This window comes from Gigantopelta aegis, chromosome 9 (assembly GCF_016097555.1).
Source record: "Gigantopelta aegis isolate Gae_Host chromosome 9, Gae_host_genome, whole genome shotgun sequence".
NCBI lineage: Eukaryota > Metazoa > Mollusca > Gastropoda > Neomphalida > Peltospiridae > Gigantopelta > Gigantopelta aegis.
The window spans coordinates 34475075-34498152 of record NC_054707.1 but is presented as its reverse complement, the minus strand read 5'-3'; the positions used below and the strand labels follow the sequence as shown (position 1 = coordinate 34498152).

At 36.9% G+C, this 23078-nt stretch overlaps 2 protein-coding genes across 3 annotated transcripts in view; one reads left to right on the top strand and one right to left on the bottom strand.

Moving 5' to 3' along the window:
• The window catches only part of LOC121380986 (L-galactose dehydrogenase-like), a 33911-nt gene extending 32426 nt beyond the window's left edge, over positions 1-1485 (bottom strand). Inside the window, exon 1 of one of the 2 annotated variants that reach the window (XM_041510048.1) lies at positions 1333-1485. Coding sequence is in view for 1 of the 2 variants with exons in the window: in XM_041510046.1 (XP_041365980.1) it covers positions 1020-1048 (29 nt within the window). In the remaining variant the exon portion in view is untranslated. Of the gene's footprint in view, positions 1-1019; positions 1158-1332 lie in introns of those variants that run through there. The other variant, XM_041510046.1, reaches the window with a different exon arrangement.
• On the top strand, positions 1158-22841 carry LOC121380988 (histidine protein methyltransferase 1 homolog). The gene is made up of 9 exons (XM_041510049.1): positions 1158-1305; positions 8176-8261; positions 11084-11243; positions 13123-13211; positions 15082-15156; positions 16120-16256; positions 19948-20046; positions 21588-21703; positions 22518-22841. The coding sequence occupies exons 1-9, from the start codon at positions 1218-1220 to the stop codon at positions 22556-22558; spliced, it is 891 nt and encodes a 296-aa protein (XP_041365983.1). The 5' UTR covers positions 1158-1217; the 3' UTR covers positions 22559-22841.
• Positions 22842-23078: the final 237 nt, after the last annotated feature.

Below are 23078 nucleotides of genomic sequence, written 5' to 3'. Positions count from 1 at the left end.
TAAACAGAGCAAATGGACCTAATTAGAAGAAAAACATACAGAATGTAATATTTCAGACTCGCTCTATGATTACATCTGTATGTGATTTTCTAACGGGAACTCTTAGTTAAAACCTGTTTAAAAAAGCACAAAACATGCATTATTTTAAAACATTTTAATAAAAAAATATGCATTATTTTAATAATGACAACAAGCATACAACATGCCATATATAGCCATATATGGCAATATAGCATACAACAAGCATTTTTTAAATGTAAACTGAAGCAAATAGACCTTTTAATATTTCATCATAAATATTCTTCAGCATAGATGTAAACATGACACGTCAATGGATATTACTGAGGCCAATTTCACAAATTTGCAAAAAAGCGGCCGCCCCCCCACACACACACACACAAAAGCACTTTATAACTAATATGTCCTATCGACAATATCATTGTGTAGGTTAGTCTTTGTACTTATTAATATAAAATACATCAGGCCTGTAGGAACTGGAATGGTGTCAGGGGAGGGGTTCTTTAAAATATTGCACATAATAACATATACATATAAATGGTGTTAATGGTTGATAAAGGGTTACAAATTGATAACCTATATCTGATTTGCAACTAGAGTAACGTAAACAAATGTATTCATCACTGACATTCACAAACATAAAGATGACTCATGAGAGCGAAACGACCCGGTATAGAGGGCGAAACGACCCGGTATGGGGGCGAAACGACACGGGAATAAGGGCGAAACGACCTAATACCCCCATTTTACACTCTGGCAGAAACCCTGCATAATTTTAAAATATATCCTGCATGGTCTAACTTCAAAAATTATAGACATCATTTATAATTAATGTTTGTCGTCTGCTACCTCGACTACTCCGAACCCACCCAGGGCCAAGTTCCGCCGTGCCTGAAATGCGCTTCATTCCAGCACTACAGTGTAATTGTCCTTTAACAATAAATATAGGCGTGGGTGGTCAAATCATCAAAAGACACTGACAACTAATAAAAAGGTGTTACCGTGACGACGATACAAAATTCTTCGACATTTCGAAGGTTGATTTGACTCAAACAATGTTTAGACCATTTCCCCACCATTAATTGAAGACTTGCTGGATTGGTTTAACGCTAGGAATCCTAATTATTTTGACCAATCAAAAGATTTCTTGTAAAATGCTTTGACTAGCGTTTGTAAACTTATCCACGTGTTCTAAAAGAATGGCTTTTAAATTTAACTTTCAAAGTCATTCTAAGTCCATTACTGTCGAAGACGAAGACGACGAACTCACTGCTAAAACTAGTAAAGGTAAACGTTTAATACATAATATCGTACGTAATAGGTGAGGTCTATAAAGAATAATTCCGTTGAAATCAGTTTTGCAAGAGAAATTTAAATGAATGAGTCGGTGCGCATGCTCATTGCATACTAGTTAAACCGACACACCATCAGGCCTCAGACCACAATTAATTTCGCTATATGTTTTTATATAGCCTTAGTGGCTATAACATTTTTATTAATATCAGCAGGCCTGTGAAGTTTTGTATGTACCTTTGCCTGCATGGGGGACACATACTCTGAAAAGGACAACCCCTGTTGTCCAGCTCTTTCTCCCAGCATATTGGTTTAAACAGACACACCCTCTAAACCAGGCCGGAGTACACCCATTTTACACAAAAAGCACTACTTTTGCATGGGCCGGAATTACTACAAACAAGTCTTCAATGTCAACAAGTTACACATGTTTACAAACTACATGCTATCCCCTGTCACTTCAGTCAAACAGTTGCCACTTCATAGCTGTCTGCCATGAAATAATCACAGTCAAACAGCAGACTACTTGCGCGGTGAAACTTCCGGATTTTCGACAACCAAATGGGAAGATAACTGTAATCTGAGGCCACCATGGTGCATGTTTTTGCTAAACATTAGCAAACTGTTCTGACTGGTTCCCGAATTTTAAATTTTTTTCGGTATAGTATGAAAACCAGCGTAGCAAGCGTTAGCGACAAACTTCTGGCTGAACTTAGCCAGTTTTTCAGCAACGCTCGTTAGACTGTTTTTTACGCTATAGATACATTAAAGCGAATAATAATTTCGAGAACGAGTCAAAATAGTTTGCTACCGTTTAGCGAAACATTATTCGCTGAACGAAACTATTCACCAAATTAAAATATTCTGCACCACACCAATGGCAATGCACTAATACAGATTTCTTTCATCTCTTAATTTGTTTTTCAAAAAAGTCAAGTGGTGGTGTGGGTTTTTTTTGTTTGTTGTTTTTTAAAGCTGCAGTGTCTGGAATATATTTTTTTATTTAAGCATTTAGAATAGATGATCCAGTTCTGTTTGGTACATAAAAGGCCCACCACATCGCTATAGTTTCACAATGCTAGCTTATAGATCTACATTATCTAGGTCAACTGCAAACCTAATGGCCAGCTTGTTTTTCTTCAATTAGCGGGATGCCAGTAGAACTGGGAATTTACGCGATTTGCGCTGGCGCTGAGCTTCTCACGTGATTTTGAACAAATATAACTGTCTTGATTGAGGGATCGTTTCATACCACCAAAATATATTTATCTCCATAGAGGTATGGTACAATACCTTTCCAGGGGTCGGTGGGGGATTTGCTTTGAAATTTTGACAGTGACCAGCGGTTGGCATACGCATTACATGTAAGGGGGTGTTAATAATTACGTATATGTTCGATATACGTAACATTTATGAAGACTTATATGTTATTTCTATTCCTTACTTAGACCTAAAAATGTGGTGGGGTTTTTTAAATGTGCGGTCGGTCTAGGATCAATCCCCATCAGTACGATTGTTCCAGCCAGTGCACCATGACTGGTATATAAAAGGCCATGGTATGTGATATCCTGTCTGTGGGATGGTACATATAAATGATCCCTTGGTCAGGGAAGAGTTTCAACCCCCCAATACCCTCCCCCCCCCCCCTACACGTGCACCCGTTTCCTCTCCTAGATTATATGTCAAAATTACCAAACGTTTGACATCCAAAAGCAGATGATTATTAAATCAATATGCTCTAACACTGATGTCATTAAACAAAACAAACTAACTTTACCTTTTCCAAACGAAATAATATTTATTTGAATTTGTCGATTTTACCACACGTAAAATTAAAAAGTGAAAACGGTCATTTTCTACTTTAGTATATTTTATAAAAAATATATACATAATCAATGTGTTGTACAAACTAAACTTTGAAAGTTCTACTAACACTTTATAAAATATTAATTCTTAAATAGGAAGGTATGATTGTCGATAGTACGTTGTCAAGATCAAAACCGGTTTTAACGAAAGAATAGTACGTATCCTCAACCAAACATTCTTTGTACAACGCAAGAATTCTCATTTCACTTTTTGAGACGAACCCTACAATTTCAAATCCGTAAAAGCACCTCTTAACTGAAATTGACAACAGGCTGTCGTTTGTGGTTTGCCGAGCAATGGCTGCACAGGTGACGAATCGAGCATATACTTTTGACGTTCTCCGTTCATAGTGAACACACACACACACATTTTTTAAAAGTGCAGTTGAACTTGTATTTCATATTTGTGCATGATATTATTATATGGTAACCAGACACTGTAACTTTAATTAAGAACTTGGTCTACAATGTAGCTAAAGTCTGAACCAAATTGTTAAAGGAAGAGTAAACTCAAACGGGAGCCTTATGTGTTGGAAAGATGCATACCCAGACCACCAACACATACGCAGTGTCTGCGCTTAACTTTTTTTTTGAGTTGCCATCCGGGCAAGTGGTAACAGCACTTTCACTTGCCCGGATCTATTTTCACTTGCCAGAATAATATTTTCTAAAAAAACTACAATATTGCAACAGATTGTAAGAGAAAACATTTATTTTGAGTATTTTCCTGCACTCAGCCAAGCCACTCTTTAAATAAATAACAGACATGCCACTGTGACTCCCCACTGTCACTGTCAATACATTTGTGGTATTTCCAAGAAACAAAGATGCTTGCGTTCACCAAACATTGAGCACTGATATAACCGACACAACCCCTTCCTCCCCCCACCCATCTCAATGAAATAATAATAATTAAAAAAAATCCTAAAATATAATGTTCAGTGGATACGATCTATGGTACACATAACCAGGGCTGAATCTTGTCGACATGAATTTGTGCCCAATTTTACATGCCACTTTTCTTACCTTACACCTATTCTTATATTAGGCATATGTTTATATGTAAGAGCAGACCTACACTTTTTCATGGTGCAAAGTAGGCTACATAGCTGTACTTTTATTTATTTATTAATTATTGATTTAAAAAAAAAAAAAAAATCGGTCGCCAGGCCTTGCTGTGGGATTTCAGTCGCCAGTCGTCGTTTTCAGTCACCAGGGGCAATTGGGCAACCGTTAAGTTCGAACCCTGCATACGGACACTATAACAAATGAAAAATGCGTAGTAATTTTAGAGTTAATAATAAAACATGATTATTCCTGCCAACTGGGGGAAGCCATTTTCTTTTGTTTTTGATGTGTCCGGTACTCTAGCTTGGGGTGAAGTGATGTCAGCTATGACCAACTCCTGTATGCACAGTGTAAACAAAAGCAGCAATTTATGACACGGTGCTTCTCTTTGATCAACCTGACTTGTAAAACAACATAAATGACGTGACAATGTAATCAACTTTTTACCTAAATAGGCCCATATATTATAGTATTTTTCTCTGTTAAATAATCCAAAGGAAAAATGTACACGAGGCCTATCGGTATGCTACGTTTGAGCAAAAACAACAACCCACAGTATACCCAAGTGATAATTTTCTTTTCTTTGGGACTACCTAATTGGTCAGTTCTGTGATTTTAGATGGGAAAGTCTACTTAATCAATAGGTTTACAGAACTATTTACAATAATAAACTATGTCCATTACCACTTTAGGGGCGACAGGTTATTGCAAATACCGGTATGTATTTTTGTGTCTAGACAGCAGTAATTAATTGGCACGTCTGGTTACCTATCAAATATATACACCTGCCAATCAGGAATCACAGGTAGAGGCAACTAACAGAATAGACCAATTAACTAAGAAAATACTGTACCGGGTATCATTTCAGTACATAGGTTAATGCATCCAAAAATATGGTATAATTATTTCGACTTGTTGTGTAACCACTTTGATAATGGTGGTCTATTTTGTATTGAAAAATAATATATACTTATTGCTGGCATACTGGGATGGATATTATTACAGAACATTGCGATACATCTGCAAAAATCAGGTAGGACTACCAGGTACGCTTGTTTCTTCAGTTCTAAGACTAATTCCTGACGTGATACGTTAAGTATTAAGTAACCCGGATCGCCAGAGGGCATATTCACTGGGATGGTACAAAATGGCTGCGCCCGTTGTATATAATAGCTGTTACATTTAACCGTTTTATTAATTAAATATAAGATTATACTTGTTGATATTAAGTATTAATGTGCATTATATATCATTGAATATGCATACCAGTCCAAAAGCCTTGCTTAAGCATTCCTTTAAGGTTGATGACGGTGACCTTTCGGACCGAAGAGTGACTGTCGTCGACCTTAACAACTACAATAAATTACTCTTTTACCTTTAATTACCGTTAGGTTTCCCCAAAATTTTGTCCACACACAAATCGTGAGAAAACCATTACATTGACACAGATTACACATACAAGATTCTGACAATGTCGCTGATATCGACTTCATTGAGATTACTAAAGTTTAATGCACTTAGTTCGAATAGATCTCTGTAGAAAGTGTGGTTACATTAATTTTTTAATATGGTTACATTAATATTACCCTAGATATATAGCTGGTATTCAAAACTTGTGGCACCATGTTTCAACCATTTCTCAATCGAAATAGTGTAACAAATGGACACACAAACCACCCCGCCATTTCAAATCTACTAAATAGAGGGAAGCAACTCACTCTGCACATTAAGAAAAGTATTGATTTAATGTGAGCCCTGCACTATAGTGTCAGGTTTTTTCTAGTTCCAACCAGTGCACCACAACTGGACAAAGACTATGGTATGTGCTTTCCTGTCTATGGGAAAGTGCATATAAAAGATCCATTGCTGCATTAGGAAAAATGTAGCGGGTTTCCTCTGATTATGCAGGGCTTCTGGAATTTGTATAAAATCTATTAGCCATGGGATCAGTGATTTTTAAAAGTACTAGCCACGATTATAAATTCACTAGCCCTACTTTACTTTAAAGTTATACAATTTTACTAAATAATAGTAATAATCAGATATGTCATATAAAAAGGGAGATAACAGATAAAAACACTAACATTGGGAGGTTGGGGTGGGGGGCAGGATATTCATATTTACTTAACTGCAACAATTGACAAAATATATTCACTAACCTTTGGCCATGGTAATAGTAGTTATTTACTAGCCCAACATTTAATATCACTAGCCATGGGAGTGGGGCTACCATAATCTAGAAGCCCTGGATTACAAGTCGGAATTACCAAATGTTTGACATCCAACAGCCGATGATTAGTTAATCAATGTGCTCCAGTCATATCATGGAGGCTTCCACTCCACAAAAAAAGTAAAATGGCAAAGGGTGAAAAATTGCATGTGTTTTGTCCGAGGAGATCTAAACAAAGTCAATATAGGTGATATGGTTTCAGTCTAATATGTGGAATCCATGTCAATGTAATAGTTTTTTCACGATTTATGCTTGGACAAAAAGTGGAGAAAATCTCAATGGTAATTAAAGGAAGGAGAGTAATTTGCTTGAAATGGATTACTGGCTAATAATTTGAGATATAAATCTCAGATATAAAATGTAGCAAAATATCACACTTGCAATTTTGATAATTTTAACAAATTTAAATACTCAAATATACAGTTTATTAGGATAAACTAGTACTTGTAATCAAGAAAATATAATTTAAAATTCCATAAGGATCTAACAATCTTCACTAGGGTACAGGTCAGGTCATAGGGTTTCACATGCACATTCAGAGCAAGCTGTTGTAGCGCATGCCTGTCCTGGGTACAGGTGCCATCCTTGTCCGGCTCCTAAGTCCAGGACAGGAAAGGGTTGGGATGGGTGTGAGAAGGGACCGCCTGCACTGGCAGTTGCAAAGGAGCACCAGCAGCTCGACCGGAGTCAGTAGCGGGCAGGGGGTAGTTTTGGTGCTGTGGAATTTTGAATGTCCTGTAGGATTAAATAAAAAAGGAATAGGTTGTGCAGTTTCTATGAAGGAATTGGGTGCTTTTTTTAACGGTTTGCCAAAATATACGGGGGAGCTACGTATAGTTTTGAACTTAGAATGCCGACAGTAGCTTGTTATTGGAGCCTAGCCTATTGATGGCTGTTGTTGGATGTCTCCTATGTTTGCAATTGTGTATTTACATGGGAGGTAAGGCCGGCAAGCTCTTGATGATATCCTTCTGTCTCCTTTTCTTTCTTTTTGTCGTCTTCCATCTTCTTTGGTACGTATTGCTGTTTTATTTATATACTGACCACTGTTTGTACAAACTGCACATAAAAATACAACATTCAAAAACAAATTGTTATTTCCAATGCACTTTTCCAAGGAAACCAATAGAAACCACTGGTAGGTCCAATATAATGTTCAGCTCATTGTAATTCTGATACATGTGTGTATTTTTTAGTTGGTGATGCAAGATTAATTATGTGCATGATTAACGTGTCATTGTTTAAATCATGACTGTTAATTTAGTTATGATAGGCTATGTCAAGCAAGAAAGCTGAATTTTAAGTTCCATGATAATATTTTTTTATTTTCTGTGTAGCGACTATTAGAAATATTGTACAGTGCCAGTACGTCTTTCACGCTTGAAAATATCGGGTAAGTGATTACAGAGACATTCGAAATACCCATGAAAAAATAAATGTAAATGATCCCAACTTTTATGTAATAAAATATTTTTATATTAATTAATAACTTAAGAATGTATTTTATACTGGGGACAACCAGCGGAAGGTGCACTGCATGTTACCAAGTTTTAGGTGGATGATAAAAAAATGCACCTGATATGAAATTATGGTACGCAAGCGTGATCTTGCACTGTCCATAGATGTGAAGAACTACAGAGTCAAATAGGAAATATTATGTCTTTAAAATTCTTTTATTATTAATGATTTTTTTTTTCTCAGAAATAACACTAGATGTACCAACTGAGAGCCGGACGCGGAGGAATTCCATTGAAATTCAGCCAAAAGACCACAAAACACATCTACCGGTATTTATCAGCAGCAGTTTTAATTTCTATATAAAATCCAATATCAAGACCACAAAACACATCTACCAGTATTTATCAGCGGCAGTTTTAATTTCTATATAAAACCCAATATCAAGACCATGATACACATCTACCAATATTTATCAGCTGCAATTTTAATTTCTATAGAAACCGCAATATCAAGACCATGATACACATCTACCGGTATTTATCAGCTGCAGTTTTAATTTCTGTACAAAACCCAGTATCAAGACCATGATACACATCTACCGGTATTTATCAGCTGCAGTTTTAATTTCTGTACAAAACCCAGTATCGGGCAACGGGCAACTCATTTCACGTGCCCCTATCCACGAAGGTTCAGGCACGCCCACCACGGATTTAGCCTCTGACTTCGCCAGTGACTAACTCCGGAGCAGGAGGGGGGGGGGGGGGGGGGGGGGGGGGGGTAAGTTTGAGGTGGGCGGAATTTGGAAGAAAGCCATTTAGTAAGGTCAACGCAAGCGCGGACCAAATAGCAGACACTTCGTAAACTTGAAGTACACCGAGTGGGAGCCGTGCTCTGATTGGCTGAATTTCGATTCCTCGGTGAAGCCTGTATTTTACCTAAGTCTACAAAGAGTAACTGCATCCAAAACATGTCCGGACTATAAAATTTAACCCAAAGTAGTTAAGACTGCTCAGCCAAAAGGTTTTTAAGGTGATTTTGAGCAATTGAACGGGCGCCAAAGTAAAATGCGTTAGACTACTTATAAAAAAATAAACAAAAGAATTTTGAACTGCTTTCGAAACGTTTAAAGTCTAACTAGCCCAATAAAAGAGGTTGGTACTCACGGAGGTAAAGGTTGTTAGGAGGTTGGGGGCTACGGCGAGCCGATGAAGTCGGTGGCGTCCAGATGCGGAAGATCATGCCGGTAGGGAGAGGCTGCTACCATCTTTGTGATGTGACTGTAATCACTCCCCGCTAGGATTTTGAGGACACGATGTAGTGACGGGTTGTCCATCTCCTTAAGTAGCAGCGCTTGATTGTATCTTCCCCTCCGGCGAACGGTGACGCAAACTGCGTTGATATCCACATCAACCTGGACTCGATGGACAGCAAATTCCCCTTCATCAGGCTCGGTAGGTAGCGGATGGTAAGCGTTGTGCTTCGGCTCACTAATGAGTTGGCGCACGTCCTCTATGTTGATTTTCATCAGCTGTTGGAACCACGGATGGAGTTTGCCGGCCTTAAGTGACCATGGTCCCTCTGTTGGTTTCTCTGGCTTCGGCGGTTTAGTCGGGCGACTTGGCTTGGCTGGGGTGGCACTCGGGGGAGTGGTCGCCTTCCTCTTAACCACAGCCGTCTTCCGGGCCTGGGTCTCAACGGGTGTCACCGGTTTAATCGGCGACAGGTCCGGAAACCCAGAAGTAAAGGCAGGCGGAGCGGGTCTGATGTACGATGAACTGCAGAGTGAGTCCAGCACGTCAGTTTCCTCGGGTCCTGTTGAGGGGACGTTGATGACTGGGCCAAGACCACTTCCATCTTCGTCTTCCTCTTCAGTTGAGCGGCGTTGGGCGGTCCAGCAGACGGAGTCGCTGCCGGCGGTTTAGCCGCCGGTTTTGTCTCCCCCTGCGCCGCTGCTGGCGCACGTCTTCTCTTCCTCCATCTTCCCTTCTTCTGGATCCGGTCTCCGTACACCAAGGTCACGGTTGCCCGTGACCCGGTGTACGAGACTCGATACTCCAATAACATTCCATATGTTTTCATCAGTTCCCCCAGGTGGGGGGGCAGATCGAGAGAACAAGGACTAACGTCCGTCTTCATCGCTGAAAAAATTAAATTTCTGTACAAAACCCAGTATCAAGACCATGATACACATCTACCGGTATTTATCAGCTGCAGTTTTAATTTTTGTACAAAACCCAATATTAAGACCATGATACACATCTACCAGTATTTATCAGCAGCAGTTTTAATTTCTATATAAAACCCAATATCAAGACCATGATACACATCTGATATCCTGTCATTAACTGCTTATTATACCCCTACAGGTTTCATCTGTCTGTCTGTCCCACATATAGTTTTCCGGGTGGGTTTTTTTACAATGCCTATATATATATATATATATATATATATATATATATATATATATATATATATATATATATATATATATATAGAGGTTATTACCAGAGTGTTTTTCGGTATCATCAATATCATATATTGGGAATACAAATTGTATTATGCGAGCCTCTGGCAAGCATAATACATTATTTTTATTCCTAATATATGATATTGACGATACCGAAATACACGAGGGTAATAATCTCTTTATCATATAAGCTCAAGCTTAATACAACGTGTTTTTGTAAACTGTACACGCAACTTTAATTCCAGTCCGCCATTACTAGATTTTCAAATGACGTAAGAATATGTGGCGCAGTGTATTTTTGAATGGAAATGATGTCAAACTCGAATAACGTCATTTTGGATGTCCTCATATCAAAATAAAGTTATGCCTAACGTTTTTTGTTTTCTGAACGCTGGACAGCTTTCAATGTCAAACTGCCATTGAAATGTTTTTATTTGATGACTATGAATGCATATGTCAATCATGGAGTGTCACCCGAGTACGTTTGCTTAAATGTCAATAAACCTAGTGCCGAGACCTCAACTAATTTACATCTAATTTGCAAAGTTATCAAATTGTTAAAGTTATGGCCCTTGAATTTAGGAGATACAAAAATGTATTGGGACTGCATGGTAGGGGACATGTATTGCTTTATAGAATCCTTGTTTTTCCTACATACATGTACCTATATAAATTGTTCTGCAGCACGAAGTGAAGACGATAAAGCAAGAGTTCCAGGGTGTTAAGCTGACCGTGATAGAACAGCGGTCTCTGGAGATATATCTCACAAAACAAGACTTTGGCGAGCTCGACATTTTGGAAGCCGTGTCCTGGCATGTTGACCTAGCTCCGGGGGTATATGAAGGTGCTTGCTTGGTCTTAATTTGGAGGGTTTTTAGTTTTTCTTTTGATTAATGAAATCATTACAGCAATTTGATTTATTAATCATTGACTATTGGCTATATATGTATAATTTTCGACACGTAGTTTTAGAGAAAATCTGCTACATTTTTCCATGAGCAGCAAGGGATTTTTTCTGTGCACTTTACTTCAGACATCTCATTCCAGCCAGTGTACTAGACTAGTATATCAAAGGCCGTAGTATGTGCTATCGTGTCTGTGGGATGGTGCATATGAAAGATCCCTTGCTACTACCGGGTAATGGATAAATGTAGCAGGTTTCCTCTCTAAGACTAAATGTAAAAATTACCAAATATTTCACATCCAATAGCTGATGATTAATAAATCAGTGTGCTCTAGTAGTGTTGTTAAACAAAACAAACTTCTTTATTACCACAGACAGGACAGCTAGCACATACCACGGCTATCGATACAGCAGTTGTGGGCACTGGTTGGATTGAAAGTAAGCGCAAGACCTCAGGCAGGCACTGTGCTTACCGAGCTACATGTACATCCTGCCCCCGTCTTAATTAAGAAAAAAAAAGCCAGTTTGTTTTGTTTAACGACACCACTAGAGCACATTGAATGATTAATCATTGGCTATTGGATGTCAAACATTTGGTAATTCTGACGTGTAGCCATCTAAGGAAACCCGCTACATAACACAGCCTTTGATATGCCAGTCGTGGTGCACTAGCTGGAACGAGAAATAACCCAATGGGTCTACAAACCGACCACACATCAAGTGAGCGCTTTACCACTGGGTTACATCCCACCCCTCATCTTAATTAGGAATGCACTGATCAATGAAGTTTCAAAAGTGCACAAATAACAGTGTTACTTTGAAGTAGAAAGACTCACGGTTATTGTGTTATTTGTTTGTTTTAGTTTGTTTTGCTACCAATATTCAAAGTAGTTTAGATGTATTTTGTTTTTATCTCATCTCGCCTTTACGAAGTAAAAAAGCGAGATGTACAGTGAAACCCCTCTAAACCGGACACCCTTGGGACCAAGACAATTGTCCAGTATTAATAGGGATCTGGTTTAGAGAGGTTAGCTTCTGTACTGGTTTTTAAAAAGTGAGTCTGTAAAACATTACTTACTTTTCGGACGGCATAAATGTTTGCGTTGAAGTTTAACATATGTGTTTAAAAGTTTCTCATTTACATTTGTTTGTCACAAGTCCTAGGTCAATAAAACTTGCTTTATTGTTCACATATGGATGTTCATCATAGCACATGTGAAAAGAATTAAAAAATGAATGAATTGAACATTTTTAATTAAAATACTTTAATTTGTGTTTAGCTTAATGTTAAAATGTTGCCTTTAAAGCTCCATTTCTCAAAAACTATGTCCTAGATAACCTTGGATAACCTTGTTAATGATCTCTTTTATATATCCAGAACATTTAAAGCTGAAAACCTGAGTATATTATTAATATTTAAACATTGACAATAGTTCATTGTTTTCTTCATTATATGATGTGTGTTTCTTCAGTTTTGCTTCGATCTTATTTATAATCTTGATCACACTGAAATATAGAACTTTCTAGTTGCGTGTGTGTGTGTGTGTGTGTGTGTTTGGCGGGGGGAGGTGGGGGGAGAGTCTTATGGATGCAACTATCAGTGACACCGATTGAGTTTATGGTGGGCAAGACATTTAATTTGCAGAATTCTTGTGGGGGGGGGGGGGGGTTTTCTCTGAGGTTTAGCAGGAATTTAAAAAAAAAAAAGTAATTAGAAATATCTTGAATAGCATACAGTCATGACCCAAATGATTGTTTTAAAGTCAGTCTGCTGCTCACAATACTACATGTAGTATACATGTGGCGTTTGTTATTTCAGGTGGTTTTAAGGTATGGGAATGTGGTGTTGACCTTGCAAACTTTCTATGTGATCAGTGCATTGAGATAGCTGGAAAGCGAGTCCTAGAGGTAAGTTGACAGGCCGTTTGCTGTCAGTCATAGAACAAGTTGGCACTAACAGGCTGAATAGAAGGAAGGAAATGTTTTATTTAACGACACTCAGCACATTTTAATTACGGTTATATGGTTAAGGACCACACAGATATTGTAGAAGGAACCCCGCTGTCGCCACTTCATGGGCTACTCTTTTTCGATTGGCAGCAAGTTTTTTTTTATATGCACCATCCCATAGACAGGATAGCACATACCACGTCCTTTGGTGTACCAGTCGTGGTGCACTGGTTGGAGTGAGAAATAGCCCAATGGGGATGGGGATCGATCCCAAACCGACCATGCATCAAGCGAGCGCTGAATAGAAGGTAACACTGCAAATTAGCAAGATTATAATGAAGGATTTAGTGACAAGACATTGATCTAAAACTGTTGTTTGATGACCTCCGATTACCAACTCACATTAATATGACGGTCATATGTTACCCACGATGTAATACTCCCCATGTTAAATGCAATGACATCATATAGCCTATGAAAGATTATAAGACTCCTATCATATGTGGTAATGTGGGATAGAAAAAGTACACCCGAAGTGGTGGACATTTTGACAAGCCTCGTCCCGGATAGAAATTTTGACAAGCCTCGTCCCGGATAGAAATTTTGACAAGCCTCGTCCCGGATAGAAATTTTGACAAGCCTCGTCCCGGATAGAAATTTTCACTACGTCAGGTGTACTTTTTCTATCCCGCATGACAACATATGATGGGGAGTCTTTTTCTCCTATTCATTCAATAAATAAACCATTATTTTACACGAACAATCAAAGATATGTTTGAAATAGTAACTTCTTTATTTGACCATTTTATCATAAATACACTATACTATCATATTTGCTGCATCTGTTTCATGTGTTAAATATGAACACTACAAATTAACAAGATAGCTTTTATAATGAAGGTTTTATTAACAAAATATTGATAAAAAACCAACCAACTCGCATTAATATCACGTCATATATTACCAACAATGTAATACTCCCCATATTAAATGCAATGACGACATAGCCTATACAAGACAGATTTATTTCTTATGGGCTGATGTCATGAAATGGTTCTGTCTTTGCACAGCTAGGGATGGGAGAAAAAGATATCTTTCACATCTTTCTTTCATGGGATAGCTCTGTCGTATAATTATACCGAAGGGTGAGAGAATAAAAGAATCCTTCATATGTGTCCATGTGGAGCAGGGCTATTTCACCCGAGGGTACATAATTTGTTGTCGGGGACAAGGCTTGCCAAGTCCCTGACATATTATGTACCCGAGTATGGAATAGCCCTGTCCCACATGAATACATAATGGAGGATTATTTTTCTCCCATCCAGTAGATGAAAACAAGCATTTTAATTTTTTAGCTTACAATAAAATAATCATAACCTTTGAAAAGATTGTACGTAAAAATGGTTTATAATAAAAGTATAAACTGAAAATGATAGTATTAATTCATTATGACAGCAGGTTTCCTTGTTTTTATGAAATATAAAAAGCATTTCTTGCGTTATTTTGCCGTTTACGTGATGTCACCCAATGTTAATATCAGCTCAAACAACAGAAGTCACGTGGTCATGCAAGACTGATTTATTCTGCATGGGCTGATGTCATGGAATATGTCTGTCTTGCATGGCTAGGGATGGAAGAAATGACAGTACGTCATGGAAATAACCAGCTGAACACTTGTTCAGTCCTTAAGAAAAACGTTTTCAAACAAAATGATTTTCATAAAATTTAATGTAGTGCTTGCTGAGAGTACACGGGGGAAAAATAAAAATGAATTAATTCCTCAATGCAGTATTTCAACAACAAAAAATATTTTGTTTTCCATTTCTAGCTTGGCTGTGGTGCGGGACTTCCCGGGCTGTGTGCAATGAAGAAGGATGCTAAGGCTGTGCATTTTCAAGATTATGTAAGAATTATTCCTTAGTACAACATGTAAATCGGGGAATAGAATTGTACACACATACATTTGTTGTGTTGACGATAAATCAGCAACTAAAGGCGACGCCACACAATACAAGTGCCTGGTATGGGAATAGCTGATTTCACTATGTTGTCTTATCACAATCGGCTATTCTCGTACGAGGCACTCTAACAGGTCAGGTCAGGTCAGGTCAGGTCATAGGGCTTAACATGCACATTCAGAGCAAGCTGTTGTAGAGCATCTGTCATAGGCATAGGTTTCCATCCATGCTGGCTCCTCCATTCAGGACAGGAAAGGGTTTGGGGTAGGTGGGAGTGGGTACTGCCCACGCTGCCAGGTGCAAAAGAGCATATGGCCTCCCCGTAAGTTTACCACTTGGTTATGCTAGTGTAGTTCATTCAATCAAATGGTCAGTTGTCATGGGGGAAATGGTTTGTTACTGTTCATTTAGTTAATTGAATTACATCTACATTATAACCAATTTGTGCACTCGGTACCCAATTTATCATCGCATAAACTAGAATGATTATCCAGGATTTAAAAACTGTCTTCCCTGTAAATTAAAAAAAAGAGTTTACATATTTCTCATCTCTGTAATCTTTCAAACAATACATTACTTTACCTACTAAGTAATTTTAACAGTCATATTATTATTGATCTGTTAAAAAACCCACACTAAAAATAAGATTTTCATTTTTAGTTATTGTATTTTTGTTATGGATGAAACCAAAGAACAGCTCTTCGTTATATTCTTTTCTCGGCAGACACTCAATGCATTCACCATTCTAATCTTCACAGGATAATGCCGATATCTCAAAGACAATAACCAGTTATTCTCTCTATATCTCACATGGATGATAGATTCTTATAAGTTTCAATATACCGAATGCATAAATTACTTGTAATTGTGGGTTTTTAAATTAATTAATTTATTATTTTTAATTGCAGAATAGTGAAGTGATAGAATATTTGACAGTGAAAAATGTTTTATTGAATAACAAAGACAAGTGCGAATGTCGGTTCTTCTCTGGGGACTGGAGTACGTTAGTCAACGCCATCTCTCCCAACAACCCGAAACCATGCAGGTTGGTGTGCTTTGGTCATTGGTGGAAATTAACCAATGCAGGTTGGTGTGCTTTGGTCATTGGTGGAAATTAACCAATGCAGGTTGGTGTACTTCAGTCATTGGTGGAAATTAACCAATGTAGGTTGGTGTGCTTTGGTCATTGGTGGAAATTAACCAATGTAGGTTGGTGTGTGCTTTAGTCATTGGTGGAAATTAACCATGTAGGTTGATGTGCTTTAGTCATTGGTGGTAATTAACCAATGTAGGTCAGTGTGCTTTTGTCATTGGTGAAAATTAAAAATGTAGGTTGGTGTGTTTTAGTCATTGGTGGAAATTAACCAATGCAGGTTGGTGTACTTTAGTCATTGGTAGAAATTAACCAATGTAGGTTGGTGTGCTTTGGTCATTGGTGGAAATTAACCAATGCAGGTTGGTGTGCTTTGGTCATTAATGGAAATTAACCAATGCAGGTTGGTGTGCTTTGGTCATTAATGGAAATTAACCAATGCAGGTTGGTGTGCTTTGGTCATTAATGGAAATTAACCAATGCAGGTTGGTGTACTTCAGTCATTGGTGGAAATTAACCAATGCAGGTTGGTGTGTTTGTCAATGGTGGAAATTAACCAATGTAGGTTGGTGTGTGCTTTAGTCATTGATGGAAATTAACCAATGTAGGTTGGTGTGTGCTTTAGTCATTGATGGAAATTAACCAATGTAGGTTGGTGTGCTTTAGTCATTGATGGAAATTAACCAATGTAGGTTGGTGTGCTTTAGTCATTAATGGAAATTAACTAATGTAGGTTGGTGTGCTTTTGTCATTGGTAGAAAATAACCAGTGCAGGTTGGTGTTCTTTGGTCATTGGTGGCAATTAACCAATGCAGGTTGGTGTGTTTGTCAATGGTGGAAATTAACCAATGTTGGTTGGCGTGTGCTTTAGTCATTGATGGAAATTAACCAATGCAGGTTGGTGTGCTTTTGTCATTTGTGGAAATTAACCAATGTAGGTTGGTGTGTGCTTTAATCATTGGTGGAAATTAACCAATGTAGGTTGGTAGTTTTAGTCATTGGTGGAAATTAACCAATGCAGGTTGGTGTGCTTTGGTCATTGGTGGAAATTAACCAATGTAGGTTGGTGTGCTTTGGTCATTGGTGGAAATTAACCAATGTAGGTTGGTGTGTGCTTTAGTCATTGGTGGAAATTAACCATGTAGGTTGATGTGCTTTAGTCATTGGTGGTAATTAACCAATGTAGGTCAGTGTGCTTTTGTCATTGGTGAAAATTAAAAATGTAGGTTGGTGTGTTTTAGTCACTGGTGGAAATTAACCAATGCAGGTTGGTGTACTTTAGTCATTGGTAGAAATTAACCAATGTAGGTTGGTGTGCTTTGGTCATTGGTGGAAATTAACCAATGCAGGTTGGTGTGCTTTGGTCATTAATGGAAATTAACCAATGCAGGTTGGTGTGCTTTGGTCATTAATGGAAATTAACCAATGCAGGTTGGTGTACTTCAGTCATTGGTGGAAATTAACCAATGCAGGTTGGTGTGTTTGTCAATGGTGGAAATTAACCAATGTAGGTTGGTGTGTGCTTTAGTCATTGATGGAAATTAACCAATGTAGGTTGGTGTGTGCTTTAGTCATTGATGGAAATTAACCAATGTAGGTTGGTGTGCTTTAGTGATGGAAATTAACCAATTTTGGTCATTTAATGGAAATGTAGGTTGGTGTGCTTTTGTCAAATTAATTGGTGGCAATTAACCAATGTAGGTTGGTGTGTTTTAGTCATTGGTGGAAATTAACCAATGTAGGTTGGTGTGCTTTGTGTTAGTCATTGATGGAAATTAACCAATGTCATTTGGTAGAAATTAACCAATGTAGGTTGGTGTGCTTTGGTCATTGGTGGAAATTAACCAATGCAATTATTAACCAATGCAGGTTGGTGTGCTTTGGTCATTAATGGAAATTAACCAATGCAGGTTGGTGTACTTCAGTCATTGGTGGAAATTAACCAATGCAGGTTGGTGTGTTTGTCAATGGTGGAAATTAACCAATGTAGGTTGGTGTGTGCTAGTCATTGATGGAAATTAACCAATGTAGGTTGGTGTGTGCTTTAGTCATTGATGGAAATTAACCAATGTAGGTTGGTGTGCTTTAGTCATTGATGGAAATTAACCAATGTAGGTTGGTGTGCTTTAGTCATTAATGGAAATTAACTAATGTAGGTTGGTGTGCTTTTGTCATTGGTAGAAAATAACCAGTGCAGGTTGGTGTTCTTTGGTCATTGGTGGCAATTAACCAATGCAGGTTGGTGTGTTTGTCAATGGTGGAAATTAACTAATGTTGGTTGGCGTGTGCTTTAGTCATTGATGGAAATTAACCAATGCAGGTTGGTGTGCTTTTGTCATTTGTGGAAATTAACCAATGTAGGTTGGTGTGTGCTTTAATCATTGGTGGAAATTAACCAATGTAGGTTGGTAGTTTTAGTCATTGGTGGAAATTAACCAATGCAGGTTGGTGTGCTTTGGTCATTGAAAATTAACCAATGCAGGTTGGGGTGTGGTAATAAATAGAATAATAAACTCGGTACCAGTCATTATCAAATTTATGTCCCTCGTGCTAAAGCTCAGAACAACTGAAAATTATTTCACTTGGGACATAAATTTGATAATAACTGGTAACTTGTTTATTATCCTCTGTATATTACAGAGCCTGTGAAAAGCAGTTTTAGACCTAGAAATAGAACTTCACCTGCTTTTGTATAAGCACTGGAAGATACTGTATTTTATCATATATTAGCTAGCATATCTAGTGTAATCAAAGTATATGATATTTTTCAGATCACATACTTTCAGAATTTGATAACTTTGCCAAATTAGATGTAAATTAAACGAGGTCATGGCACTACGTTTATTGATGTATGCATTCATAGTCATCATTCAAAAACATTTCAATGGCAAGCTTACACTGAAAGCTGTCCAGCGTTGATATATCAAAAAATGTTAAGCACTAGTTTATTTTTATGTATGGACAGTGTTCGAGATTAATGGTATCCCGATATCCCGGGGATACCAGAATTTAATTTTGAATACCAGACTTCAAGAACCCAGTATCCCACCGGGATGCCATATAATACTAAATTCTCAGGTGGGATACCAGATTTTGAAATGTTAGTATCCAACTGGGATACTGGCCAAAATTTTTAATCTCGAACACTGATGGATATCCAAAATGACGTCATTTAAGTTTGATGTCATTTCCATTCAAAAAGACATATTACCCTCATGTATTATGCTTATCAGAGGCTTGTATAATACAATTTATATTCCTAATATATGATAATGGCGATCCCGAAAAACACTCTAGTAATAACCTCAATATATTTAATTAAATAATGACATTTTCACTGTTAGTATTAAATTTTATGTTACTACCTTTATGCAGTAAAAATCCTGGAATTTACACGTAATTTTTCATGCCTGGAAAGTCCAGGATTTTTTTAATTACTTTTTTTTTGTTATTATTATATTTTGTTTTGCATTAAAATAGCAAGAAATGTTATCAAAACATTGAAATACATGTATTATTAAAATATGTTGATGATTACAGAAAACAGTCATTTTAAAAGAATGTTGTAGAAAATGTCTTTGAAAAGTCACGGAATTTTGTTGATAACAGTGTATGAACCGTGCTAAATATTTATTGCTTTCAGCTATGACATCATTCTGACTGCGGAGACCATCTACAACCCAGAGTGTTACGAGATGCTAAGCAAGGTGCTTGACGCCCTGCTGGCTCCAGATGGAGTTATGTATCCTTGACAAAATGGAGGACTAAAAATACTTACAAGATGGAAAAATAAACTTCCAAGGGCCTCAGCTGTTCAGAGCAGCTGATGTGCATGCACGCAGGCATACACACACACACACACACACACACACACACACACACACTCACTTATAAATTAAACGTAATAATTTTGTTTACATTATTGCAAGTATAAAACACAAAACCATTTTACACACTGTATGAACGATGTTGCACATTAACATGAAGCCATTTATATACAAGTGTGTGAAGTAGTTTTGTGCTTCATACCTGTATGAACGCAAGAAATGATCATGATACATTTTTATTGTTTCAAGGGTATAATTATTTCATTAATATGAAATACTATGAAATAACAATCAATCTCTTTCTTATAACACACACACACGCACACACACACACACAGACACACACATGCAAACACATACACGCACGCACATATACACGTACACACACCAGAGATGGGGTAATCGTAATCGTAATCAATTACATGTTTTCATGTAATCGTAATCGTAATCGATTACATTGTTTGATAATGTCATGTAATCACAATCGTAATCGATTACATTGCTAATGTAATCGTAATCAGCGATTACTTTCATGATTACTCAGAATTATTTACTAAACTTAGATGTGTTTAGCATCAACTCCAGTAACAGTGCCTATAGTTAGAAGCAGTACTGGTCAGTCAGTAGAACTAATCTCCCATTGTCTACTACTTTCATAGTAGAAATATTATTTGCCTTGAGAAACAGGGGATCATAACGTCTGGATTATCAAATGAATGTTACCCAGGGGATGAAGACACACATTCACATAATGGTATCCATCGTGTTTACATTTACTATAAAACCACTTGAATGAATACTGTGTTTATTTTAATTTGTGGATGGTAGTAAATGGTATACGTTCTACAAACAATACAAAACAAAACAAGTAAAAGTGATCAGACAGTTTGCAATTACTAATTTTGGCTTATTTCAATAATATAACAAAATATATATGTTATGCATTGATACAGTAATTATACCTATGGTTATGGGTACCTTTTCGTCAATAATCCAAATTTATTAATAATAAATCTGGTTTTGGAAACTGATTCCCTCCCTGCAGTACATACGTTTATAAATGTTTGAAATAATTCAATAAATAATCCAAAATTACCCATTGTGTCTTTCAATGAATGAAATCAGTATGGTTGTAAAATAAAGTGCATAACTTCATGGTGGTCACATCATTTCATTATTTGTGTAGATTTGTGGAAATGTAATCATGATTTCTAGACAATGTATTCGCAATCGTAATCGATTACTTTCAATTATCTTGTAATCGTAATCGTGACATTCTAAAGTAATCGTAATCGTAATCGATTACTTTTGTCGAGTAATTGCCCCATCTCTGACACACACACGCACACAGACACACATATATATACACACACACACTATAGATGTACTATTAATTTTTCCTGCTATTCAGTAGATTGAATTCAACTTGCATTTTTAAATTCTTAGTTATGAACAGCTATGTATCAGCAAAATGCAACTACTTTGGTGTGGGTGGTGGAACACGTTTATTTGAAGATCACTTGACGGCGGCGGGCAGGTTCACTAGTGAGGTCTACCACAGAATCACAGCCAGTGTGTATAATTTTATCAACATTGTTATAATTATATTAATGTCGAGGCTTGCTTTCTATTTATGCAATTCTGCATGTGATTTATCCATATTTTGTGTTTTTGTAAGTAAATTATTATACAAAATTTGATACGGTCGAATGGTACTTTTAAGTCGAAAGTAAATAATCATCCGTCACCAGTGTTTTGCAACACGCAGAATTACGTATATAAAAAAGGTGCTGTGTATATGCACTGTATCGATAAACACGAAATTGTCTTACCGTATATTACCGTGTATTAGCCGACTTTTGAAATCTAGAAATACTTTCCAAAAGAAGAGAGTCGGCTTATACACACAGGCAACAAATTGGTTCATAATAGGAAGCAGGCTTTAGGCTTTTAAAGAGTTAAAAATTACCAAGACAAAGCAGTTAGATTTAGTAATACAAGGAGGAACTGGTCTTATTATATTTGGCAGCACAATTATTGTCAATACTAAAATGCATGTTTTAGAGGGTTTTTTTTCTCTCCATTAATTTAAAAGTAAATGTTTTCATTTACTTTTTTAGTTTTGTCATGTTTTTTTAGTAGTAGTGGTATTAACTGCTTTACTTTATTAAATTGCTTCATGATGATCAAATAAATGTAGGAGGTTTTTGAATGTTAATTTAAAACAAGCTTCCAATTGAACCTCATGCCACCATCCTTTTACATCTATGAAATATATATATATATATATATATATATATAATATATATATATGTTTTAATCACTTAATTCATTTTGCTAGATCTGTTTATGGCATATTGATTTTAATTATTTGTTTTCTCTTCAGACGTCCCAAGAGAAATTCTAAAGATAGTACGCAAGACTTAAGATGGTATGCAAGATGTTTCCAAAACAATTCCATGTTTTCAGATCGAGAATGGGAAGTTGAACAGACCGTGAACTGAAGTTTACTAATGCATACTTAAAACATGTCACGGTAAAGGCTTGTTTAGCACACTTCAAAACTTAGACATGACAAAAAACCTGGAGTGCACTTTGTGGACAAGATGTCGACGAATTAGTCTTGAAACCTGTGATAAAACTGTTCCTCAAGTTGAATTTTTATTTTAAAGTTTTGACAGCAATTGTTTTCGAATAAATCTGTTATGTATTTCCAGAGTATTGAAGTTATTTGCCACCATAAGCCTTCACTTGCATTTGCCAAAACAGATGGAAGATGGTTTTTAATATTGTGTACAGTGATTATGGGCACTGTAACATGTCTTGGCCAGAGATTTTGTAAATACACAATGTACTTGTTTGTAATAACAAGCAGTTCAAAACACCTTGTCCAGTCAAAGTTAAAGTGTTTTTTGTTTAAAGACATGGCACTGATTTATTAATCATC